The sequence below is a fragment of the Tachyglossus aculeatus genome, chromosome 16, assembly GCF_015852505.1.
Source record: "Tachyglossus aculeatus isolate mTacAcu1 chromosome 16, mTacAcu1.pri, whole genome shotgun sequence".
Classification (NCBI taxonomy): domain Eukaryota; kingdom Metazoa; phylum Chordata; class Mammalia; order Monotremata; family Tachyglossidae; genus Tachyglossus; species Tachyglossus aculeatus.
Genome location: NC_052081.1, coordinates 38,497,856 through 38,524,984, shown reverse-complemented (window position 1 = coordinate 38,524,984; position 27,129 = coordinate 38,497,856). Strand labels below are relative to the sequence as shown.

Genomic DNA, 27,129 nt, shown 5'->3' with positions numbered 1-27,129 from the left:
ACCCGAGGACCCGAGGACATGGCAGGCAGGGGTTGCACATTAGCTGTAGAACGTTTTGAAAATTATTATTTACATCTACATGAATATGTACATGAATATGTACGGCAGAGACGGAGAGAGAGAGAGGAGGAGGAAGAATCTTTTTTAGAGGCGAGAAAATAAAATGCCTTTTCCCTCCAAGCAACCCCAGATCCCTTTCGGCAGCGAGAACCAGAGACCAGCCGTTCGGAGAAGCCCTCCCCGCCGGGAGGCTCGCATTTCGGGTTATCCCGAATCCCGGCCCGCAGCCCGCAACCGGCAACCCGCAACCGGCAGCCGGGGCTCGGGTTTCGCCCTTGTCGCTCTCGCCGCGGGCGCAAGCGGGATCGAGGGGACTGCGCCAACCCCAGGAAGGGAATACGGAGAAACGGGCAGAGGTAGGAGAAAAACCGCAGGCGGAGTGCGCGGCCCGGAATCTCTCGGCCCCCCACGCGGTGTTTCCCCGCGCCGAGGCCCGGGCGAGGATCGTTTTGAACCCGGGGCGCCCCATTTCGGACCTTTCCCTCTCCCCCCCGCTCCGCCTCCCGGGGAAGAAGGGCCGGGCCGGGAGCCCAGAGAAGCTGAATTATTCATCTCTAATCTGCCCGCAGATGCCGCCTTTTCATACGCGTAACGCGAGTTCTTTCAGGGCCTGAATTATTGATGGCCGGGGTGCGGTCGGCCTAGGCGAGGTGTGGGGGCCGCTCAGGTAGGATGAGAGGGGTCTCCCCCTTCCAGGGTCCATAGATGGGGAGTTCCCCCCTCTCCCCAAAAGCCCCTGCCCTGGTTTACCTGGACACAGGTAGCCCGACGCGGCAAGACCCGAGGTAGTATAAGGCTGCCCGTGGGACTCGGGCTGCTTTACTGCGAGCGGTCGGGTTGTTCTCCCCGAAAGACTTTTGTCGATCGAAGGCAGCGAGATCTCCCAAATCCCAAATCGATCAACCAGGGTCCGAGATGCCAGGGAAATCTTAGCTCCGGGACAGCCTTGATCCGGGGTGTAGGTGTGATTTTATTTTTCCTCTTCCCAGTAGAAAAATGCAGAGAAAAGCTCAAAGCTCCCCTCATACCCCCAAAATCCCACATATCTGCCCAGCCTCCGCGAGAAAAGACATCGAGGCACCCGGGATCCGAATCCCTCCGAGGAGGGGAAAGTCCTTTTTAACGTTCCCCGCATCCTTCCATCGGGCCCCGCCGGCAGGCCATCTCTATCTATCCCTACCGGGCTTCCCCTGGCGCGGGCTTTTCAGCGGGTCATGTCCGGGCTTCCTCCTGCCAGGAGCTCCGAGAGCGGAGCAGGTGGCTGGGGCCTGCCTGCCTCATCCCTTTTCTACCACCGTTTTTGCTCTGGGTATCCCTCAGTTTTATCTCCCCGGGAGCAAATGGGAAAAGGAAGCAGGACTGATAAAGGGAAGAAAAAACGCAGTAGAAAAAGCAGGGACCCACGGGCGAGGGTTGGAGCAGCCGCTGAGGAAAGGGTTCGACTGAAACAAGCGCCTGGGCTCAATTCCTCTTACTATCGCCCACTGCCCACGGCTGGTGCCGTGCCCTGCCTGCCGCCTTGGGCCCGCTACCTTGCCAGGCCCCGCTCTCGGCCAGGGAGGGGAATTTAGCCCCTTCCGCCCTTTTCGGTGGGGTCTTTCAGCTCATTTCCTCCTCCCGCCTTCCCCCCGTGTCTCCTGCTCCCTTTTCCGGTTCCCTTCACCTCTTTCCTTTGTCATTTCTGCATTTCTCTGGGCTTCCCCCTGTCTTTCTCTTGTGCTCCTTCTTTCCCTACCTTTCCTCTCGCCTCTCCGTTCCACTTCACCTCCGTCTTTCTCTTACATTTTTCTTTCTCTCCATTCGTCCCCTCCCCGTGTTTCCTTCTTTCTCTTTTCTTCTCTTCATACGGCTTCTCCCTCCTTTGGCCCTTTTTTCCTCTCCCTGTTTCTACTCCTTCCCTCTGTCTCCCTCCCATTGCCCCCCTTCCCTCCTCCTTTCGCAGACACCCCCCCCCCCCGGCCCACCGTTCCCGTGAAGAAGTCGTTCCCATCCCCTTCCCTAGCGGGTGCCCGCGCCGCTGACTGCCCCCGACTAACCGCCCGCCTCTGCTCTGTGTGTGTGTGTGTGCGTGTTTGTGTGTGTGTATGTGTGTGTGCGTGTGGGCTGTTGTGTTTTCTCTTCTCTCTCCCCAGCAGGGCACGGGGGGGTGAACCAGCTCGGGGGGGTATTTGTGAACGGGCGGCCTTTGCCCGACGTGGTGAGGCAGCGCATCGTTGAGCTGGCCCACCAGGGCGTCCGTCCCTGCGACATCTCCCGGCAGCTGCGGGTCAGCCACGGCTGCGTCAGCAAGATCCTGGGAAGGTAAGGGGCGAGCCGGGCTGGGGTGGGCCTCCCCCGCTCCCTGACCCCCAGAGCCATCTCTCGGGGGCTTCCCCTCCTCCCTTGAAGTGCAAGTTTCCTGGAGCCCGGGCGAGGTGGTCGTGAGACTCCACGAAACGCGCCCAGGGGCGCGGGGGAGGAAGGGGGCCAAGAGACCTCCTCCAACCCCACAGGAAAAGCCTATTCGATCAGGCCGGGCAAGGAGGGCAGAGCGGGAGGGGGCTCGTGGCAGAGCTCACGCTCCAGGGAACACTCCCGGCCCAGCTTTCGAGAGCCTCTTCCTCGGACGGGAGAACCGCGGCCGAGCAGGGCATTGGAGGATGGAACGGAGGAAAGGAAAGCGGGTCCCCCAGAGAAGAGCGGCGGGGGTCTCCCAGAGGAGAGTGGCAGGTTATTTGGATCCCCGAAAGGAGACTGACAGGGTCCCCCAGAGGAGAGCGTCAGAGATACCCTGATTCCCCGGGTCCTCCAGAGGAGAGCATCAGAGATACCCTGATCCCCCAGTGACGAGCGGCAGGGCACTTGGGTCCCCGAGAGGTCAGGGGCAGGCTACTCGGATCCCCGAGAGGAGAGTGGCAGTGATATCTGGATCCCCCAGAGAAGAGTGGCAGGACACCCTGCTCCTCCGGAGGAGAGAGGTAGGGCTATCCGGAGCTCCCCAGAGGAGATCGGTGGGGATATAGTAGTAATAATAATAATAATGGCATTTATTAAGCGCTTACTATGTGCAAAGCACTGTTCTAAGCGCCGGGGAGGTTACAAGGTGATCAGGTTGTCCCACGTGGGGCTCACAGTCTTAATCCCTATTTTGCAGATGAGGTAACTGAGGCACAGAGAAGTGAAGTGACTTGCCCGAGGTCACAAAGCAAACAGCTGGTGGAGGCTGGATTAGAGCCCATGATCTTCTTACTCCCAAGCCCAGGCTCTATCCACTACACCGTGGGCTATCCGGAGCTCCCCAGAGGAGAGTGGCAGGATATTCGGATCTACCAGAGAAGAGCAACAGGGCTATCCGAAGCACCTCAGAAGAAAGTGGCAGGGTCCCTGGGTCCCCCAGAGGGTAGTGGCAGGGAGGAAGAAAGTTCGGTCAAGGCGTTCCGGCTTTGCCAGCCCTCGGTCACTTCCGAGGGAGGTGGGACAGGGGATTGAAAGGGAGATTATAGGCAGCACCCGGGTTCCACAGTAGCCGCGTCCTAAATCCCCCGGGGAGTCGAATATTGAGCTCCCGACCCGAGAATAGTGGCCTCGGACCCAGGGGAAATCGAGGCCAGCGCTTCTGAGCCCGGACGTCCTGAAACGCGGGACTTCCGAGGCCGGTCCTGTCCGTTGAGGTTGGGGTTGCGTCCTCTGTGTCCCCCCCGTCCCCGCCAAAGCAGATCTCTCTCCCCGAGCCTTCTTGGGCCAACTCCGGGGCCCGAGGAGGTTGGGTCCCAGCATCTAAGTGGTGCGGACACCTCGAATCTGTTTTGTTCTTCGCGCCTCCTCCACCCCCAGCCAATTCGTAGAGCCAGGGGGGAGAAAATTGACTGTGTGTGTGTGCGTGTGAGAGAGAGTTTGTGTGTGTTTATGGTGGGGAGGGTCGCGGGTGAGACCTCACACCCCCAGAGCTGGAGGAGGCGGGAGCGGCCCCCGGGGTTCTCCCTGCGCCCTCAGCCCGAGCTGACCGATGCGGGGGCTCCCATCGGCAGATACTACGAGACGGGCAGCATCAAGCCCGGGGTGATCGGCGGCTCCAAGCCCAAGGTGGCCACTCCGAAAGTGGTGGACAAGATCGCTGAGTACAAACGGCAAAACCCCACCATGTTCGCCTGGGAAATTCGGGATCGACTCTTGGCGGAGGGGATCTGCGACAACGACACGGTGCCCAGCGTCTCCTCCATTAACAGGTGAGGGTCTTCCGCGCCCCTTCCTCCCGAGTACGGCCCTGGCCCTCGGGCTTCCCGTCCTGCGCCTCCGGGATCGGTGACCGTCGGCGGGGAGCGGCCGGGGAGGGGGACGGGGGTCTCCCCGCCCCCGGTTTCACCGCCCCGGGCCCGGCCGGTCTCTCGAGCCGCCGTCTAGGAAACGAATCCAAGTGTTTGCGGTAATTAAGGCTTCCGAGATTACGCGCCTCCGTATCTAGAGACAATCATCGCCCGCGCCCCGGAGCCTTTAAAACGGCCAGTGTCTATTGAGCGTTTCCTTCCAAATAGACTTCCCTTTCTAAGGGAGCGGTGTCTCTCCCAGGGGAAGTCCCCCGCTGCTCCCTGCCCTTTCCTCCCCTCCCCTCGCCCAACAAAGCGCTACAAAGCCCGACTCCCGAGCTGCTTTGCATCTCCCAGCTCCGGCCAAACTTTCGGCTCTTAGCGGCTGAGAAAAACAAACAACAAACCAACCGGCCAGCCGGCCCACCGGCCGCCCCCCGCCCCCAGCCTTAAAGCACTTAACCGACGGTGCCCGAGGGGACGTGAGGGGCGGGGTGGGGTTGGGAGAACCACTGTCTGGAGCGGGTGATGACCAAATCTCGAAAATTGCTCCTTATTTCAACCCACCGAAAATCAACCCCTCCACCCTACTTCAAACCCCTTGCCCAATTCAGGCCCGATGAAATAACCAAAAGAATGTCGGTAGGCAACGCTCGAATCTGTCCGACTGAGCACGGAAACCGCCTTGAACCAAAGCGCTTCGTTCCGTCCTCCCCTTCCCGGTACTATTAGGCGTAAATACTGTAGCAGGAACCGGGTAATTTCAGATCCCCGTCCCCACCAGACAAACAAGGAATCCCCCTTTGGGTGGAAGTACTTTCCTTCCATGTACAGACAACATTCACTCCCCTCACCTCCCCGCCCAAAATTGAGACAAACACCCAAATTGCCCAAGCCCCGCTTGGTAAGATCTCCGCAAACGTTAAACGGGCCCCAGAAACAGGGCTTTAGCGCCGTTACACAAATGTAGGCGGGTGAGCATTTACACCCCACGCACACTGGGCACAAGAACAAACGCACATCTTTTCCTAGCTCTACCGAAGCTGTCAACAGTGCTAGCCAACATTTGGAAAAATCTCCCATCCCAGCAGAAAACGAAACAAAATATAAAAAGAGTTCGGGGGGAGGGGGTGGGGTGGAGGCTGGGTGCTCTTCACAGAAAATTGATCGAAATCCTTCTAATAATTCAGACGGTGCTTATTCCTGTAACTGGCACCGCATATAAATGGTTTTTAATATTTTGCAAATGATATGGAATTATCCCAAATCATCCTGAAAACAGCAGGTAGAATTAACTGGTCGAATGTACCTTGGCTAAAGAAGATTCCCTGAGACACACTCTCTCTGTAATATACTGCTGGGCTACCCCAGGAAATTATCCCTGTGTGTGCCATCTGTATTAAAATGGTTATTAAGTTATGAACAGGGTAACATAATACTGATCAGCTAATTATACACCCTCCTAAAAACCTCCAGGTCCCTGCTCCTGTCTCAGTCAGGTACTGAAATAATAACAGTTTGACATTCAGGCACCTTAGGAAGGAGCCGGGGAAGGGCAACGGAGAATTCCTGAGAGGAATGAGTCCAGCCAGTGCCTCCGAAGTCTTAGGGAAGGATGACTGGGCTGGGCTCGGGAGGTGGAGTGGAGTTTTTAGGGAAAGAGCTAGACTCAGTCCCCTTGCCTTTCTCCCCCTCTCTGACTGCGGTCCCTCATGAACTCCTGAGGGGGATTGGGGTGGGGGGAGAGGACTGTGCCAAGCGCTTAGTACAGTGCTCTGCCCACAGTAAGCGCTCAATAAATACGATTGAATGAATTAATGAATGTGCCGGAGGTGAAATGGGGGGAGTGGGCTGTGGCCTTTCCAATGGGGAGAGACGCTGGCAGGGCTTGCCGGCTGCTGGTGTCTGTGTGAACTCTTGGGAGGATCTGCATATCCCAGGATGTGATCGTGTACCAAGTCAAGGCTTCTAGCGGGTCGAGGAGGAACCTTACAAAAACTGTTTAAGCAGCTTGGCTTCTAGCCGGGGTCCGAGGTGGCTAAGGGAGGGCGGACCGGAGGAGGGTCTTCCTTCCTCATATGGGATATGGGTCCTCCAACTAATGGGACTATTTAAAAACTGAGGTTCTAATGGTCCCCCCTTTTCAGATACCAGGATCCTGGAGGGGCGGGGGGCCCTAATCTTTTGGGAAAAACAATACCCTGAAAGGTCACGGGCAGCGGTGGGGGAAAGAATGTTTCCAGTCCAGTTTCGGGAACAGGCCTGGGAACTGCTGGGGAGCTGTAGAGGTAGAGAGAAGCCTGGAAGGGTGAAGAGGGAACTGAGGGGGAAAAAAAGTAACTGTGCCTAAGCAGAAGGGAAAGTCAGGGACCATACACAGGTATAAAACCTGTAGAGGTGGAGCCTTTTTTCATCGTGTAAAAAATGCCCATAATGTGACAGTAAGCAGGTTGTTTGATAGCAGCATCAAGTAAACAAGGCTGGCTATGGAATGTTACTGGGAACACAACTGCAGGATAGTGGCTTGAGCCCTTTGAGTCCCAATTGAGTATCAGTGACCTGCCTTTACCTGTCGAGTTCTGCAGGGACAGTTGGGGAGTAGAAAAGTCCCGTCTGAATGTACATTTTTAGGAGGCAGTGGGGAGATGGACTGGATGATGGGAGGGGAAAAGATCGTCCATTTTCCCATTCCCATTTGCTTCTGTTTCATAGTCCAGAAAAAAAACAAAACACCCTGACGGGTATCCCAGGCAGTCAAGGCTGATGCCACCACCAGGTTGTTTCCTAAAACTCAGGTCTGTGCCTCGCCTTGTGTTCCCTTGATAAAAATGGAGCCTCACTGCCGCTGATACATTTTGGGCAAAGACGAGTTATGACTAAAGCCTCCCGAAGGCAGGAGTCTTCAGGCTCCCTGTGGTTGCCTGAGAAGGCAGTTAGACTCTGGGTTGGGCTGAGGAAATTTCCACTCATGGTTTTTAGGTCTCACTGAGGGTGACAAGCCGGAAGATTTCTTATCGGAAGTGTGGAATTAGGGACCAGACGGTCATGAGTCTAGTGTTTACTCTTTGTGCTGTAAGAGTTTTGTAACTTGTATGGGGCTGTGTGGGATGTGGCGGGGGAACAGATATGTTAAAAGCATTTTCAAAGAACGGAGTTATACAAATGTTCACCTACTGTAGATGATTCTCAAGGTTTCCGTCCCCTCCACAAATGACACTGTCATTTGCACTTCTTGAAATATGCTGTTGTGTTTGCAAAATGAAAGGCCTCACGGGCCCTAAAATTGTCTTACGAGTCTTAGAGATTCACTCATTTAATTGTATTTACTGAGCGCTTATTGTGTGCAAAGCACTGTACTAAGCTCTTGGAAAGTACAATTCGGCAATAGATAGAGACAATACCTACCCAACAACGGGCTCACAGTCTAAAGGACTTTTGCCACTCTGAGTGGCAAAAATTCCCGTTAGAATTCCCTTTTTCGTAAATGTGTTTGGACAGCTTATTGAAGGGAAATAAGCATCACATATGGCCTGTAGGAAGAAATCACTTTTCATGCAAGTCAATCATTGTTTTATTTTTTACAGTACACATGGATTTCATTGGAATTGTTTTGAAAATTGGGCATATGAGATGCCGAAAGAGCGTTTGTAGTATTTACAGCTTACACATACACTTGGATAGATAGCTTTTTGAGATGGGCATTTTTAGATCAAAATCTGCAGGGCGAATCTCAGAACTAAATGTGGAGTGGGGAGAGGGGAAAATTTATATTATTATTATTATTACTACTACTACAACTATTATATTTGCTAAGCACTTACTGTGTGTCAAGCATTGTTCTATGTGCCGGGAAAGATACGCGTTAATCAGGCCAGACACAGTCCCTGTCTCTCATGGGGCTCACAGTTTAAGAAGGAGAAAGGACAGGCTTTGAATTCCCATTTTAGAGATGGTGAAACTGAGGCACAGAGACGCTAACTGACTTGTTCAAGGTCACACAGCTAGCAACGGACAGAGCTGGGATTAGAACCCAGATCCTTTGATTCCCTGGCCTATGTTCTTTCCACTAGGTCAAACTTTCCTATCTAAATCACCAAAATATTGAGTAGAAAGGGAAATCTTTTTTTTAAAATTAGACCAGAACGTTTTTGGTTATGCAATTATTTTGGTCAGGGTGCCCAAGTTGAGAGAAATATGTTCCTTTTGACTGGTGCCTCGTTAAAAACCTGAGGCCAGTTTCAGGAACATGGGATTCACCTTCCTATAAAGTGGAAGCTGGCTGTGAGTGTCTTTCGCCACATTCTGCAACAGGGGCTGCTTTCAGAGGAACCTGGTCTCTGGGCCTGCTAAAGGGACCCCGGCTCAGTCACTTCCCCTTACAAGATGTGTCCCAAATCTCTTTTTACACCTGACTCAATCTGAGTTGTCTCACTTTTATGACTGGGAATGATTTGCACTGGAAAGGTCGGCCTGACTGTGATTTCATTAAGGAAATAAATCTCGCCTCATGAATACTTCCCAAACCACCAGGTGTCTTGCCTCTTGTGCAGAGGGTCTGACAGGTGGGGGTCTGGGTGAGGGCTAGCTGCCCAGGAGGCCTGTGGCCTGGGGGAGGAGGAGGCTATTCAGAGAAGTGTAGGGGAAGGAGGGAGGGGAAATTGCGGGGGGGAGCTGGGTAGGTCTTGGAGTTGTGAAGCTGGCACAGGGTACACTGAGTTCTTATCAGTTTTTGCCACGTAAAGCAACTTGACTTTTGGCTATACCCGGAGATGATTCTGCAGTTTAGGCACCGCCATTTAGTGACCTTGTGTTCATTTGATGAGCAGAGGGTTGATTTTAGACCTCCAAGTTGCACCCTGAAGCAGGATTCGCTTTGGCTTTGTGAGAGGAGGGAGTGAATTTTCCAGAAGGGAAAGTTAACCCCCCAGGAACTTGATGACACACCTCTAGGGAGGGAATAGCTTTGACTTGGACACTGGCTTTGAGAAGCAGCGTGGCTTAGTGGAAAGAGCTCGGGTTTGGCAGCCAGAGGATGTGGGTTCTAATCCTAGCTCCGCCATTTGTCTGCTGTGTGACCTCGGGCAAGTCATTTAACTTCTCTGTGCCTCAGTTACCTCATCTGCAAAATGGGGATTAAAAGTGTGAGCCCCACGTGAGACAACCTGATTACCTTGTATCTACTCCAGTCCTTAGAACAGTGATTGGCACATAGGAAGTTGGCACATATATGTTGCCAACTTGTACTTCCCAAGCACTTAGTACAGTGCTCTGCACACAGTAAGCACTCAATAAATACGATTGAATGAATGAATGAATAAGTGCTTAACAAATACCATAATTATTGTTATTATTATTATTACTTCAAGGGTGGTGGGCTGAGCAGAGACAATGTCAATCTATAAATAGTCTCAGAATAATAATAGTAATTATAATAACAATAATTGTATGATGATAGAATTGTTAATGTATTTCACAAGTGCTTACAATCTGCTAAGCATTGCACTAAGCACTAGAGTAGACACAAGATAATCAGGACCAATACAGCCCTTGCCCCAAATGGCACTCACAGTCTAACGGGGAGGGAGAATGAGTACTGAATCCCCATTTTTCAGATGAGGAAACTGAGGCACAGAGCAGTTAAGTGATTTGCTCAAGGTCACATAGCAGGCCTCCAAAAAGAAAAAACCAGACAGGAACAGATTGAGTCCGGATGCCCTCCTGTCCAAGTTTAGACAGGCCTGGAAGGTGTCTGCAAATCCTGTCATCTCTCTCTTTCTCTGAGCTCCAGTCTTTCCATTTGTAAAGTGGTGATATGGCAGAGTGGAGGCAGTGTGCTAGTTAGGGCTAGTAGGAGGATCAATGGGGATTGTTATTAATAAGGATTTTGGTTTCCTTAGTTGTTTGAGAAACAGCTTCCTGACCTCCTGGCCCTCCAATCTCCCTTTGGACCATACACTTCATACCAATCAGACATAAATATCCTCCTGCCTTTATTTGGCCTGCCATCAGGGCTGAACCAAAACTGAGTTATCTCAGCCCTGGAGAGAGATGGGGGTTGGCTTACTGGGCCAGCAGCCAGCTGGAGAGCAGGACAGGGCAAGAAGGAGGCCCCTCTGGTCCCTTTCCCCAAAGTGGGCCTCTGAGAAAGCATCAGGAGAGTTCTAGAGAGTGACCCACCCCCCGAAAAAGGAGAGAAAAAAATCATAAATAAATAAATAAATTGTGTCCCAACTGCTCTGAGAACTCAATAAAACAATCACATCAAATATGAGGAGGTATAAATCTCTCGTCTGCACAGGTAACCCACTCGATTGCTTTTAATACCACTCAGGCTGGCTCCATTTATTACCGTCCAGAGCTTGGGTGAAGGATACCGCGAGGAGGGTGGTCCCTGGTGCAATCCTACACTCGGAGCTGCAACAATCAGCTCATACAGAAGGGGATCTCGATGGGAGCCCAGGATGGACCCATCTGTCTGCGGGAAAACCAATCAATAACTCTGTAACCAGACTCCTTGTCACCGGGAAATGGACAACACAACAGTTCAATATTGGGGCCATGGGGGGAATTAACTATGCGGAGACAGGGGAAAGAGAGGAGATGGCACACAGAAGGAGGAAGGTGTGATTAGTGTGTGAGTGTGCGTATGGTGGGGCATTGGGGAGGACGTGTATCTGGGTGAGTGTGTGTGCACAAAGGAGAAAGAGTATGTGTGTGCTTGTGTGTATAAATGTGTTGTAATAGAATTTGGCTGAGATAAAGAGTTAGGGAGGTGAATGTATGGGAAGGTGAGGGAAGAGGACTTGTGCGTGTTTGGAGAGCAGATGGAGAAGGTCTAATTGTCTAAAATATGTGTATTTGCCTATGGGCAATTCATTCATATGTGCTTATGCTAAGGAAGAGTGGATGTAGGATGAAGGGGAACAACCTTCCTCTTTCTTGTTAAACCTTATTAAACTGCCAACCATATAACTATGGTAAATCACAGGGATCTGAAGGTAAGAGGCTTGGGCTTTCTTCACTAGCTGGTCAATCACATTGGATCCTGGAATTATGGAACTGTCCCCAAATCGAGGTAACTATTCCCATGCCCTTTTTCCTTCCCTCAGCCAATGTTCACTTGCTGCTGCCCATAAAGCCTCTCTAAAACTTGGCCCAAATCCTCAGTATTGTTCCCAATCCCTAGAAGGGAAATGGTCTTTTCTTCCTGGGCCAAAGTCCCCTGATCCACTAAGAGCAAAACAAATAGCTCCTTGTGGACAGGGATTGCATCTGTCAACTCTATTATATTGTACTTTCCCAAGTGCTTAGTTCAGTGCTCTGCACACAGAAGACACTCAATAAATAAGATTGATTGATTGATTGAATTAAGCCACCAAACACCATTTGCTGGAAATAAGCTCTTTTCTCAGGTTTTTGTCCTTTAAAAGAATTCCGTGACCCATCCTGTCCACTTGATAATGCAGTGAATACTCCTTGCCTTGCCCACCCTGGCTCCAGGCTCCCACTGCTCCAGATATGAGAGGCTCAGTATTGGGTGATCTCTGTGTGGACAGAAAAATAGCAGGCTCGCCTATATGTGTGTGTTCTCATAGGGGCCGGAGTGCAAGTGAGAAGTCCTGAGATTGCTTCTCTCAGGATTCATTCATTCTTATAACTCTGCTGAACTCTCCTGGGTGTTTAGTACATTGCTCTGCCCAGAGTAAGTGCTTAATAAGTACTACTGATTGATTGATTGATTGATTGGAGGAAAAGAAATACCCATTTTAAGAGAAATAGCCAATATGGGATGTATTGGTGAGGGGATCAGAAGGCTGTGGATAGGTGCGACTGCATATGGATTTTTGTGTCTACCAGGTGAGGGTCAGATGTTTCTTTGGTGGAGGGATGACAGAGCCCAGGTGGGAGGAGAAGGTCAGACACAAAACCTAAGGTATTTTTGTCTCTCTGGGGGTCACTGAGGCAAATAGTCCCTGTCACCAGTCCCACCCCCTGCTTAAAGCACTGGGGTGGGCCGGACATCCTGTGGCAGTTGGGAACAGGAGGTTGTAGAGCTGGAAGGAGGGAGTCTCAGGGGAGGAGGAGAAATGCTAGAGCAGCACAGAGAGGGGAAGTACTGGGAAGTAGGTGGAGACCCTCAGCTGGGACTTAGAAGCAGCTAGTGGTGACCCCTGAACAGTCACTATCTTGCTACCAGAGTGAAGAATTTATAGCCCTTACATGGAAAATAATTGAGTCCACCACAAGATAATCAGATTTCTAATTCTAATCCACACATCTTGCAAACTAAACACATTTTAAGGGAGTCTGGATCAAATGTCATCACATTAAAACCAAAAACTGAGACCCTCCCAAAACAAATTTGTGATGTAGCCAAAAGAAAAAAAAATCTAAAAAGCTGCACTGTAGTATAGTGTACATTCCCCAATTTTTTTCCAAATAGAATAGCACTCACACAACTAGCAACTCTGGTCAGAGATAAACCGCATGAGCAGCAGAGGAGAAGCTCTGTTTGGCTTCTCTCCCTTTTGTCTCCTCATGCCCAATAGCGACGCAATGCGGAGGCCTGCCCAACCATCAGGGCCATGCTGGAAGCTGGAGAACCGATGTATTCTCATTGGTGGAGAGTTCACTCAAGGCGCTCCCATCTGTGCCCAACAAATTCATCATTTTTGTGGGCGTCAAAGCCATCACTGAAAATAGGAAGGTTAGAGGGGGATAAGAAATTGGGGAAGGCTTAGGCAGGCAGAGAACGGTGGAATGATTTGGGAAGGGAAACAGGTGAAGAGAGAAACAATTAGGAAGGAATGAGGCATGGAGAGGCCAATGGTGTCATGGGACTCTATAGTGAGAGAAGAGAAATGAAGTCAAATGAGAGGAAAAAGAGGTAGGTAAAATGGCAGGAGCCCAAGAGAGATTACAGAGCTCTTGCCACAAGGGAGTGAGAGGGAAGGAAAGGGGGAATTAGTGAAATTGACCATCCCAGCAATAGATCCCTCTCTATTAAATAACAATGATAATATCCGTGGCATCACTGGACCAATATTTTGGAGCTATTCTCTGTGTATCAGTATGTATCTCATGCACATGTATTAGTGAGTGTGTAAGTGAATTGGAGAGGGAAAAGTTTACTGAGCTTGTGAGTTTTAGGAATTTGGAGTCACAGGGTTTGAAGAGGAGGGCATTTGGAAGGTGTTGGGGAGGAAATATGTGTGGAGCAATGAAGGACAATCAGTACTGAGTAGAGAACAAAAATGTCTGCTTCATTTTCCTTCAGGGTGAGATTTAGGAGGAGATGAGAGAAGGAGAGATCTGGAGAAGGGTTGGGGGCATAAAGAGTTGTGAAATGGCTTTACAAAGATGTCTTGAGTGGAAAATGAAAAGAAAGAAACAACAGGGCAGAGGTAAGATCCTGAGGTGATCTATTGGGAGAAATGCAGGGAGCTCTAGGAACCCAAAAGTGTTTAGCTCTGAAGGAAAAGTGGCATATGTGGTGGGAGCAGTATGTTAAGGGAGTGTTTATGTACTTGTAATTTTGAAGTAAGCATGAAAATGGACAGCTAGTAGTCTGCTGACCAGATCTGAGGTCCTCCCAGTACCCCCAGTTTTTGAAAGATTGCGTGTGAGAGCCCCCTGAAGCAACAAAAATGAGGCAGTGGAAAGTGAGCCTGAGAGATGCCTTGGGATCAAATGGAGGAACAAAAGGCAGAGGAAAAGGGGAAAAAAAGAAAGCTGTGAGAGGAAAATAATTTATCCAAAGAAGGAAAATGAATGCAGAGGAACTCTCAGAAGCGAAATGAGAATGAGGCTGAGAAGATGGAAATACATCATGGCTGGTGAAGCTTGGTGAAATTCTGGGAAGGGAGCCAGGAGAGCAGGGCAGTGTCAGGACTGGGTTCTAGCTCAGCCTGCCTAGCTCACAGGGAAGTCCAACCTGTCAAACACACCCGCACTGGGAAAGGGGCAGCAGAAGGGTCAATTTTCCAAGCAACTGCAGCCACCCATGGTTTTAGTTTTCCCCAGAGCAGCCATGCACCACCCCAGCTGGTAGCTCTTCCCCTCAGCTGATTTCTCATCTTCCCACCCAACTCCCCGACCTGTCTTGTTAGCCCTTGAGAGCTACCTAAGCACCTAAGAACTCACAACCCTTTGCAGCACTTGTATTCAAAATTTATTCTCTGTTTCTTTCTTTGAGAAATTTTAAGCTCCTGGATGGCAGGGATGATTTCTACTAACTAGTGAACTGCTCCAAACGTTTAGAATAGTGCTTGCATATAGTAGGTGATCAATAGCTATTGATTGATTGATTGATAGAGAAGGGAGATGATGACTTCCCCGTGTGTCTGACCACCTGAAATCCCTCCTCCTAACTCTTCTCTTCCCTTTCAATGAAATCCCACCTACCTCCTGCCTGATATAAGCTCTGCCAGCAAAACTGCAGGCACAGTTTTCTTTGCTGTAGGGATCCAGGAGCTGGAGAAATCCAAGGGGCTAGGGGTAAGAGGAGAGCAACAGAAAGAAGGAAATAACTCATGTTGTGGGGAGAAGAAGGGAGTTGAGAATGGAGAAAAGTAAAGGGGAATAGTGGAATGGAGTGAGGAAGAAGGATAAAATGGAGGAGGGGGACAAGATTTGAGAAAACAATCACCAAGTTTCCTTTGATTTCAAACTGTTGTCCTTGTTGTGCTAGTTAGTTTGCATTTTACAGTAGGCACTTACTATGTGCCAAGCCCTGTGCTAAACATTGGGGTAGATACAAGATAATCAGATCAGATATTATCCCTGTCCCACACAGGACTCATAATCTAAGAGATAAGTACTTTTATTTTAATGATCATATTTTTTAGGCACTAGTCAGTTATGTCAATAAATGCACTAGTTGGGGGTAGATCTAAGCATACCAACCCAGACACAGTCTCTGTCTCACAATCTGAAAGGTAAGGGGAGCTGGTATATTGCAATATATGTGCCTTGGAAGTTAATTGCATGAGTAGGGTGAGATGCTTGGATAGATATTGAGGTACTTAGGTCACAATAATTCAGTAACAACTTGCATTCACAAAATGTCTTACATGGGAAAATCTACATGCATTTGGCTGATATTCTTTTCTACACAAAGAGGTTGAGCAACTTAACCATTTGGTCAAAAGTCAGGCAATGGAATCAATTAGTCAATGGTATTTATTGAGCACTTACTATGTGTGCAGAGCACTGTACAAAGTGTATAGGGGAGTACAATGTAACAGTTGGTAGACATGTTTCCTGCCCACAAGGAATAGAGCCAGGAATAGAAGCCATATTCACTTGACTTATAAAACCAGGGCTTATTCATTATATATTTTTGTAAATGTGTCTTTTGGAAAACAAGGATTTTCTAGGATTTGTGGGCATAACATAGATTGGAAAGACAGTAGGGAATGGTAAGTCAATCTGTGCTCCAGATGTTTGGGAAAATTGTGTGCTTAAGATGGTGAAAGAGTGTTTTTCCGTATAAGGTGAGTATCAGGGCAAACTATGTGGTGTGGTTGAAGAGCTAAGACTCCTATGTCCCCTGGGGTTTCTAACATATCCTAAAACTCTTAGAGGGGCTCCCCATTAAGTAGGAAATCTGTGGTAAAAGACAAAGTTCCTGGCAGTAGTTTCTCTAAAACAAACAGCAAAAACCCCAATCACCTATTTTGCTGGAGCTGCAAATTCAACTTTTTGTAGTTATATTTTTGTGAATTGAGCATAGCTGTGTGGGTTACTGAAATATTGTGTACCCATTTGTGGAAACGAAGGCTTCTGCTGTATCTGTGGAAAAAGACATATAAGATGGGCATGGCAGCAGTGCACATTTGTTTCTGACTTGATGGTTCCAAACATATGCTGTGTGAAGATTGGATATGTAATACAGTGTGTTCAGTTGTGTGTGTGTGTGTGTGTGTGTGTGTGTGTGTGTGTGTGTGCACGTGCGTGCGCTTATGGGAAGGGGTGGGGATGTGCCTGATTTTGTTTGAGCTGGAAGGGACTGCTTGGTTTTAGTGAAGGTCAGGGTTCGGGATGGACATTGAAAACATTTATCTTTTTTATGATCTGCATAGCTTGCTATATCAGATACTCTTCCCCTACCCCATTCCTCTCCTTACCCTCCTCCTCATTACCCAGGTTATCTTGTTTGGGTTAAGAGGCCAATCTCAATAGACTATAATTGAAGAGCAAAGAGAATTTGATAAGATAAGAAAGGGACATCATTCCTCCAGGGACCAATAGAGGTTTCATGTTCCCCCACTCCCCTGCTGTGTCCCTAACTAGCTAACTCTCACTGAGTCCATCCCCAGCCCCGGTTTAATAGCTCTGCCTATCTAAAAGCCTAAGGGAGAGAACAGCAGGGTGAAAGCATTGGGAAAAATCTTTTTCCTTTATATCAGATAGAACCAAGGTACCAAGGAAGAAATAGCAAAAAGGTCAGTCTGTCTGTGGTGTTAAACAGGAAGGTGTTAGGAAGCCCTCCAAAGTTTCTGCAGGATTTAGGGGGTACAAATATTTTGTTCTTTGGATTTCATAGCTCCACCAACTTGTCTGCTGTGTGGCCTCAGGCATGGCACTTCTCTGTGCCTGTTACCTCATCTGTAAAATGGGGATTAATACTGTGAGCCCCATGAGGGACATGGACTGGGTCCGACCTGATTACCTTGTATTTACCCCAGTGCTTAATACAGTAAGCACTTGAAGCCAAAACAAAACAAAACAAAAAAAACTGCATGTGTTAGGTGTTCCCTTCTGAGCCATATTGAGGCCTGGGAACTGTCATCATGGGGTTTACCTCTAGGAGACATGCCAGGTGCACCCATGGGCAAAAGGGGCCAAAAAGAGGGTGTGGGGGTGCTTGGAATGGTCCAGCCTGAAAGGAACCGAACATAGGGAAAAGGGCAAATCTGCCTGCATCTCAGCTGTGCTGTGACTCTTGTCCCCTTGGCCTCTCTTTCTGTGAGCAACATTTGCAGTCTTCAGAATCCACCTCACTGGGATTCCCTCCTTACAAAACAGAGCCCTGGTTTCGTGGTTTGGTCAGTCCCCACCTTTTCCCCGCCCCCGAACCAATCCCTCCCATCCCCCACAGCCACCTTGAACTTTGCTCTGAAGACTAGGTGGCTTCTGTGCCCCAGGGAGTGTGTTCACTGAACCGGCTCGCAGGAGACAGTCTCGTGCGCACGCACAAAAAAGTTGAAAGGAATTCATTTCATGGCCAGTGGCTGCTTAGAAAAGGCGATTCCAGCATATGTATGTGATAAATGTTAACTGAGCATTAATCGCATTAAAGAGGGCCCTATAAACTTTTCATTTCTAATTAAATTCCGTCCGGTGATGCTGCCAGAGCCAGCACATTCTGGGCCTTTGTTTATGTGGAAAATTAAAATGCAAATACAATGGAATTTATTTCCATTACTGGAGTGATCTGCTGGGCTCTTCTGGTTAACAGCCTCCAATTATTTTAAAACAGGGTCCCCCCTTTTTTCGAGGGGCTACTGCCTTTTGGAGTGTGAGTCAACGTGGGAAGGAGGAGCTTCGGGTGAGGTCCCAAACTCAAGGTCAGATGCAGTTTGAAATAGCTTAGAGAAAAAGAGGTGGAGAGAGGTGATGGGGGGAAAAAGGTGCAGAGAGGTGGTGGGAAGAGAGGGAGAAAGAGATGGAGAAGGAATTAATGGAAAAAGAGAGGAAGAGATTGAGAAAAAGAGGTGGAGAGAGAGGTGATGAAAAGAGAGGGAGAGAGAAAGGGAAAGCAGCAGAGGCAACCCAAGGACAGAACTAATCTGGGGAGGAGTGCCCTCAGAGAACCCTCCGTGGAGAATATTAACCAAACTTACTTGCCTGCTAATAACACAATCACAACAACACCTCAGAATAATCACATGGATAATTAGAATAAGGACAGGCCTTCCCATGTTTATGGGCCTGCTCCTGAAGAGAATGCCTAGGCTCCGGGGTGAGGGAGCAGAGCCGAGATTTGTCTCATGCAGTTTCAAGAGTCATCTCCTGTCAACGTAATGATTTCACTGGGATATTCCTGCCAATATGAAACTAAATTGACACAGGGCAATGGACCACATCGGCACAAAACTGAGAGGACATTGCCCATACACGCACGCATGCAAAAACACACACACACACACACACACACACACACACAAACAAGCACACTTGTAGGCATCAATGGGCTACATATAGATTTTAAACACACATATACAAAAGTATCTTCTAAGGGGAATTTATCTCAGATACTATCTTTGATATACATTTTGTTGCCTCATGGTTTGGGGTGGAATTATCAAAAAAGTACAAGGCAAATTTGGGTGGGATTTGAGAATGAAGGTGATGCAGTCAAAGCCAAAAGTGCCTGGAGACTTTTCCAAATAGTAAAGGAGGAGAAGGTTCTGATTCTGTAGTGCCCAAAGTGGGAGGTCTTTTAGGCTACACGATTGAGGACTGGATTAGAGACAGATGGGAAAGGCTGCTACATAGTCAGGGGTTAGGCTTAAATAGAAGCATGGCAATTCCTGATCCAGTTATGTGTGGAGTACCTATGGTGTTAGCCAAGGATGAATGTGAGATGAAGGAATGTAGGCACATGTTCACTACCCACGCTGTAATCTGGGGAATTGTGGAAGCAGCAAAGTGAGGAGCTCTAACTAAGGTGAAAGGGACAGAGGTGTGGGAGAAGGTGTGAAGAATACCAGGTTGATGGAGATATGTAGACCAGCAGAGTTGGTAGATGATGGAGAGGAGACAGTCAAAGTCAAGGAGGTGACCAAACTGGGGAAAGGGAGGCCGAGAGCCTGAGCTGAGTTGGAAGGGGGAGAGGATGTCTCGGCTGGGGGACTCTCCCCTTATCTTCCATGGGGCTTTTGAGTTCTAAATTTAGGGGAAGGAAATTATAGCAAACTTATAAACTTAGTGGATGTGAGCAGAGAGTGGAGGAGGAAGAGACATTAGAGTTGCTGAAAGAAAGGAAACAGAGTGGCCTAATGGATAAAGCACAGACCTGGGAGCCAGAGGACCTGGATTCTTACCACAGCTCTGCCACTTGCCTGCTGTGTGACCTTTTTCCTCAACTGTAATATGAGGATTAAATATCTGTTTTCCCTTTATTTGACTGTGAACCCATGTAGAACGAGGCCCGTGCCTGGCCTGATTAACTTATACCTACTCCAGTGCTTAGAAGAGTGTTTGATACATAGTAAGAGCTTAATAAATACTATTGAAAAAAGAAAAAAAAGATACATGCCAAAGACCATCACAGGGAATTGTAAGTAATTATTAAAGGTAGAGCAGCAAGGAAAAGAAGAAAAAGGGAAGATATATATCTACATCTGCATTTGCACAATTTATATTTCAGGCAGAGAACATCCCTGAGGATAATGCATGAAAATATCCAGTTGACTATACATATATATACACCCTAGTAGATAAGGCTTAGTGGTTAATCTAGATTCAGTACCGTTGAGTGTCAGAAAACTTGGGTGTTAATCTCTATTACTCAAGTGTCTTTAACAAGGATTTTCCCCTGCAAATGTCTTGTTTTTGTTTTTTCCCCTGATTGATTACTGGGGAAGGGCAAACCGGGTTCTAATTTCCCTATCCCTCATGTCAGTCCCATTTCTTAGCTCCCACTTATATCTGTTTGCACAGAAAAACAAATCCCTAGCAATCATTTAATTGTATTTATTGAGCACTTACTGTGTGCAGAGCACTGTACTAAGCACTTGGGAATGTATGGCATAACAACAAAAAAAAACCCCAAAATTTTTTTGCCCCAGTTCCAACCTTGGTGTTACTTTTGTGCAATACCACAAGTTCTTTAGTTGAAACAAATGATCCATAGATTCAATGGTCGATGATGACAATCCCAAATTTAAGGCATGCTACAGAGTTTCCTAATCACAGAATTGGAGAGGAATACCTATTTCTACCTCTGGGTCCAGACAGGATCATGGCTTCCTCTTTGTAATATTCCTAGTTAGTCCATCAATCTGATATTTATTGAGAACTTAGTATGTATAGAGCACCTTACTAAGCGCTTGGGAGAGTACAGTGCAACAGAATTATCAACACATTCCCTTCCCATAAAAAGCTTATGGTCTAGAGGGGAATCAATCCCTCACCTTGGTTTTAGCTATCTAAAATGAGAGGCTTTCCCTGTCTTCCCCTGTAGAGATGAATCCATGTGTTACAATAGGTTTCAAGGTGAGGACATTTTTTCTGGAGCAAAGCCTAGTAATAGTAGTGGAGGTATTTATTGAATGCCTACTGGGTTCAAATGCACCATACTAAGCACTTTGGAAAGTACAAGAGAAGTGTGAGATGTTCCCTGTCCACAAGTAGCTTACATAGAGGGAAATTGTATATAAATTTTTATGTCTTTCAAAATAAAGAAATAGACTGTACAATCAATCCTAAATATATACGTCAATCAATCAATGGTATTTATTATTTACTGCAGGAAGGGCACTTAATAAGCACTTGGAAAGTACAATACAATAGAGTTGGTAGACATGATCCCTGCTTACAAGGAGCTTGCAGTCTATTTGTACTTATAGATACATAAATATATGCATGGATGGTATAAATATATACATAAACATGGTTAGAGGTGAGTGAGTGTCTTTTTCTCTGCTTTTCTGGTTGAACTGAGCTTTCTGTCAGGGAAAAGTAAGGGAGAGAGGGGAGGGAAAAAGAAAATAAGGTGAGAGAAGGGGGGAGGAAAGAGCAGCAGAAGAGGAAAGGAGTAAAGATAGGGGAGCAAGGAGGACTAACCTTTAACTAGATTTTAAGCCTGTCACTTCCCATGCAGCAGACTCATTCACACTCATCTATACATTACTTGAGTTCAGTTCGAATTTTTCTCTGTCCTCTTAGAAATGCCCAGAGGTAGTAAGAGGAATGAGAAGCAAATGGGAGCTTTGACCCTAAGACAATTGATGAATTGGGCTCTACGGGCTCACTCTACAAATTAGTGAGTTCTTTTTTTTTTCTTTAACCACATATGGTCAGAAAGGAATTTTGGATCTTAATAACTTTGTTAGAGCTAAAGCAGCTTTTTTTTTTTTCAAATTTACTCAACGGTTAGGGCCAAATTCTAAATTTTTCTTTAATGGTGTTTGTTAAGCACTTACTATGTACTAAGCATTGGGTAGATACTAGCTAATCAGGTTGGACAGTCTATATCCTACGTGGGGCTCACAGTCTCAAGCCCCATTTTTACAGGAGCGGTAACTGAGACTCGGGGAAATTGTGACTTGCCCAAGGTCACACGGCAGACAAGTGTTGGAGATGGAATTAGAACCAGGTCCTCTGACTCCCATGCTCTTCCTACTAGGCCATCATGCTTCTCAAAAAGTTGCATAACTCTGTGGGAAATTTTTTCTTGAATTATAAGGAATGAGATTTTATCCGGCTGTGTTATTTAGGACTATCTGCCTTGGGGCAATTCTTTTTCATGCACCTGTTGGCTGTAAAAAAAAAAAAAAAGAAAAAGACATACTTGTGGAAAATAGAAAAGAAAAATTGAATACATCTTTGAGTTTTGATAGTTCAATCATTTCCCTTGTGCCATAACAATGGCAATTAAAAAAATAGAAAAATATGGCAGTTTACGTTGTGACAACCTAAAGTGGCTGTTTGAATTTTCCTCAAGTTTTCTTTTCAACCAAGCTGAAACTTCAAAAATTTCATCTCAAAGGCAGAATTTTCTATTATTTGGGATTATATTGGAACCCTAATGGAAGGGTTATATTGGAGTATTTTGTTAGGTTAAGCATGCTATACATGATTTTAAGTGCTTTAGTATATGGGTATGGTAATTCAAATGCTGCAGGGTATTTACATAAGCTCCTAGTAGCAAATCAAGCACATATGGCAAATAAATATACATATTAGTAAATAGATTAGAATGATATTTTGCATTTAAAGAGTTCTGAAGCAATGCATTATGGCTCTTCCACCAGCAGCACTAAGGAAGCTGTCAGGAACTGGGGAAGGAAATCTCGATAAAAAACAGAGAATGTGGGATGTGCGAAGATGAGCAAGGACCCCTTCCCCCAACTCCCCTGCTGACCCCGGGGCTCCACCCAGGTCCTAGAAGTCACGTTACCAGATGTAAAGGCAATGAGCAACTGGGTTCATGGCCCTCATATTTCTAATTTGTAACTTCTTAGAGTACATTCCACTAAACTATGTGGCCAAACCCCCAGTCTCATAGGCACTGACACATCAATACAGGCTCACGGAAAGGTGTGGATATAAGGTATCTGTATTTCTAAAAGCATACCAACAGGCAGGAGATTCTAAAAATGATGGCATTTGTTAAGTGCTTACTATGTGCAAAGCACTGTTCTAAGTGCTGGGGAGGATACCAGGTGACCAGATTGTCCCATGTGTGGCTTACATCCCCATTTTACAGATGAGGTAACTGAGGCACAGATAAGTTAAGTGACTTGCCCAAAGTCACACAGTGGACAATTGGAGGAGCTGGAATTTGAATCCATGACCTCTGACTCTCAAGCCCGGGCTCTTTCCATTGAGCCATGCTGTTTCTCTAACATTCTATACAGCTATATAAACAATGCATACATAGGTAAATGGAGCCTGCTTTGATACAGATATGCATGTCTAGGCAATCCTTATATCCACATTTCCTCCAAATGGACCAGGAACTTGGGCTTTTATAAATATACAAGAACACTTTAAGTATACATGCGCTCAGGGAAATACAATGGATGTGTGAACTTATTTCTAAACCACACAAACCTATTTTAGCTTAACAAGGAGCTAGCTATTGCTAAAGCTACCCAGAATGGAGATGATGATTTTAACATTTAACATTAGCACTCCTACTACTAACAGCAATAGTAATAATGAAAAAAAAAACCTACTGATCAACCAGATTCTAAGCCCTATGGAGAACATGTCGTTCGGCCCAGACTCCACCCAGAAGATTGACAATAATAATAACGATGCTTATTAAATTTCTTACTATTTGTCAGACACTGTACTAAGCACTAGGGTAGATACCAGAGAATTAGCTCAGACACTGTTCCACATGGGACTCAGTCTAAGAAGAAGGGAGAACAAGTATTGAAATCTTATTTTACAGATGAGGAATCTGAGGCCCCAAGAAAGTTATGTGACTTGCCCAAGATCACACAACAGGCAAGTGATGGAGCTGGGATTAGGTCTGCTGATTCCCAGGCCAGTATATTTTCTAGACAACGCTGCTTCCCTATTTAAATTAGGCCGACATGGAGCTGGAGAAGATGCCAAGCAGTGTTTTTCTCGAGGGGGAACTGGGTGATGGTGTATTGCAAAGGTCTGGAATATTTTGTATTGTGTTCAACCCATCAAAGGTGGTTCAGGATAAGCCTCCAGGAAGCAATGCAAATACAGCTCCTTGAACTTTCTCCTGAAATGGTGCAATGTAAATTATCCAAGCCCAGCCCAGGCATAAACACGGAAAGATAGGCACTCTTAAACATAATGTCAAAGAGACAATTAAGGCAATTATTGAATCACAAAAACACCACAAAAAACCATCATTATTCAATTCAGTTCACCAAGGAGGCAACCATTAACCTAATCTCTGAGACCCAGATTACAAAATAAAAAGATACTGATAGGATCAATGAACACACAATGATTCAATGCAGAAACATACACTTTATATCAAACAATACTCAAATTCCTCCAACTCGGTGTTACATAGAGTGCAGACATTCCAAAACGGAGTGGCAAACCCTAACATAGCTGCTGAAATGCACTAACACAATGCAGTGTACATGAACGCAAAATACAATTAATGTAGATTCCCCACAGTCACACCCATAAACAAACACGATAATTCAGGCACAGTAACAATAACACTAATCAACAGAGCAATACCAAATATTTACCAAATGAATAAGAGTAATATTAAGCACGAACACGTTCTTGTTAAAGCATAGTAATGCCAACATTGGTTGACACGTAGTAAAAAATAGGCGTGAGAGCAGAACTGCTTTAAAAAAAAATAACTCCATGTCAAAACCCTACTGTAGCTTCTCTTATAAACAACATCACAATCCCATAACATGAAGCCATCAGGTAGACCAGCACAATTATGCTCAAGGAAGCCCCGGAGACTTTCACTGCTAGTGAAGGAGAAAACTGTCCCCTAAGCCTGTTTCTGGAGACAGGGTATATCAGCCTTAACCAGTTTGTGTGTATAATAAGAATTTGCTCTTATTGAAAATGATAGAGCGTGTATGGAGTGAAGAGGAGGTGCTAGCCAGGCTGTGCAGGAATTCCCCTAACCCTACCAAACCTTTCTGTGTGTAGCCATTAAAGAGCTGGAGTCCTCATGCTGGGTGTTCAGTGAGTATTGATTCAGTCTGCAAGCAATTTTAATATTTCTTCAGGGACTTTCCAGCAACAGCACAAGTCATTAATTCACCCTCCCAAATTGCTTATTCAATAGCAGGAACATGGCTCCTGAATAAAGTCCCAGAATTTATGTGACTCACATGAGTCAGGAGGTCAAACAACTGTTATGGAGTGAAGTTAAAAATCCAAATAAAATATTGACACTTTTTTGGGAAAGGGGAGGGGGAAGCAAAGGTATTTAAAATAGGTTTTTGTTGCAATGCCCCCAGGATAAAGAATGGAAGGAGACTTAAGACAAGTTGGAGTTTGTAAAATCAATGGAATTTATTGCATATCTGCTTGGCATTTCATAATTCTTTCATTTCCACCTCCCCCTACACTAGACATAAGCAAAGATATCCCTGTATGTATAGAAATACATTCCCAAGCACACATTATCTCTGGGAAATGAGCAAATACACAAACGTAACAACAGATTCGTAAGTGCAATCAGCTATAAACAGTGTGACTAGTTCAAATTGCAGTTATTGCTGTCAATTGAGGCAGATCCAAGCTGAAATGGATAAGCATGATTGGATGCAAGTATTCATCCTGATCTAGATTAAACATGTAAATACAAAGTCTTAGGAACCACTGACAGAAGCACACAATTTCACATCCATATTTAGAGGAAACTGATCAATAAATACCCTTACAATATGCTATACACATGCACATACAGAGTAAAATCCCCATATACCAGCATGTTGATATTTAGAAACTTCCCTTTCTTCAGAAGGGCAAGCTCATGGTGGCCACTATTTTGCCTTTTTCTCCTGGAAATGCTGTCTCCGTGCCTAGAGCCGAATGAATAGCACCCACAGCTTTCCAGAAAATCTCCCAGACCAAGGGAAATGTCTCAAGAAGGGACCTGTAGCTTCCAGGTCTTCAGTTGAGTTCTATTTCCCTGAAATAGGGCTTGGTCCAGACCCTTTCTGATTTAATGGAATTTTTTGGCATTTGCACATATGAATCTGAAAAATAGTCCCCAAAATATACAAAGAGTACCCTCTGAATCAACAACAAAGCAGCTACAAATTTACACTCATGCATATATACAGAAAATTCCCACTGCTCATTAGTAACTAAAAAGATGGAGAATCACAATGTATGGTGTATGTCATTCCATACTCACAATGTAGGTGTAGATTCATGAATCAGTGTGCTTAAGTCACAGGCATGATAAAGTACAGAATCAGACATTAAAAATTACCATTACTGAAAAGATAAACACTGCAAAATACTAACATAAAGTGAGAAGATGTGAACTTTCAAGCAAAGATTTACTCCCACACATGTAGACACAGTCACAGGCACAGTAGAGTCTCACATTTCTGACTTATAGAACCTCCACCATGGCGATACACAGAATTCAGTCCTTCTGTTTGTCCAAAGACTGTACTGCCTCTCCCAGGCTTCGGCTCACTTGTTTCTCACAGCCAGACCTCTCCAAACTCTCAGGTCCATCATTCCATCCCTCAGACACGTCAGGATGGCCAGGGTTTAGAGAAGAGTTCACGCCAACACTCTGCTCAGATTTAGCAAAATAAAACTGTGTCATCATGGGTCAGTGGCTTCAGACAAACAAGCAAACATCCAACTCCCCTCTCCCCCTTTTCCCTCCCTGAAATTGTGTATTCCCATTCTGCCAGGAGGCTCCGGGCATTGCAGATTCTTTCTAGTTCAGAAGGAATGGCAGGAAAAGCTCAGCGGTTTTCCCTTCAGAGTTTTGTCAGTACAAATTTGAGCAAAAGCAGGGTTGGCACTTTTTCTTTATTCAAGTGGGCAGAGATTTTGCAAAAACCAGAGCCCTGTGCCTCAGACCATCTCCTGACCCTGCCTCCCCCATAAAGTTTCTGGTACCCCAAAACAGCAACAGTGGGGGCTGACCACAATTCTTTCTTCTATGGGTGAAACAGAGCCTAACTTAAACCAGGAGGGTCTTCTGACAGGAAGGAAATGCAGGAGTGTAGTTTCAAGCTGGCCTGATCTCACCATGAACAGAGCTTGAGAAGCAGCATTGCTTAGTGGATAGAGACCAGGCCTGGGACTCAGGAGGGCCGGGATTCTAATTCTGGCTCTGCCACTTGCCTGCTGGGTGACCTTGGGCAAATCACTTGACATTTCTGAGCCTCAGTTACTTCATCTGTAAAATGGGGAATAAGACTGTGAGCCCCACTTGGGACATGGATTGTGTCTAAATTGATTAGTTTGTATCTAACCCCAGCACTTAGAATAATGCCTGGCACATAGTAAGCACTTAACAAATACCACAAAAATAAAAAGAGATTGGCAAGCCCCTCAAACCGGTTTCCAAACAATTTGTTAAAAGCATTTACCCTTAATTTCTAAG

General features: G+C 46.6%; 1 protein-coding gene across 2 annotated transcripts in view; it reads left to right on the top strand.

The window, feature by feature from the left end:
• PAX2 (paired box 2) overlaps positions 1-27,129 on the top strand; it is a 113,620-nt gene that overhangs the window by 15,365 nt on the left and 71,126 nt on the right. For both annotated transcript variants that reach the window (XM_038758462.1, XM_038758463.1), the window contains exons 3-4: positions 2,193-2,361; positions 4,068-4,265. In XM_038758462.1, coding sequence (XP_038614390.1) covers positions 2,193-2,361; positions 4,068-4,265 — 367 coding nt within the window. The remainder of the gene's footprint in view (positions 1-2,192; positions 2,362-4,067; positions 4,266-27,129) is intronic.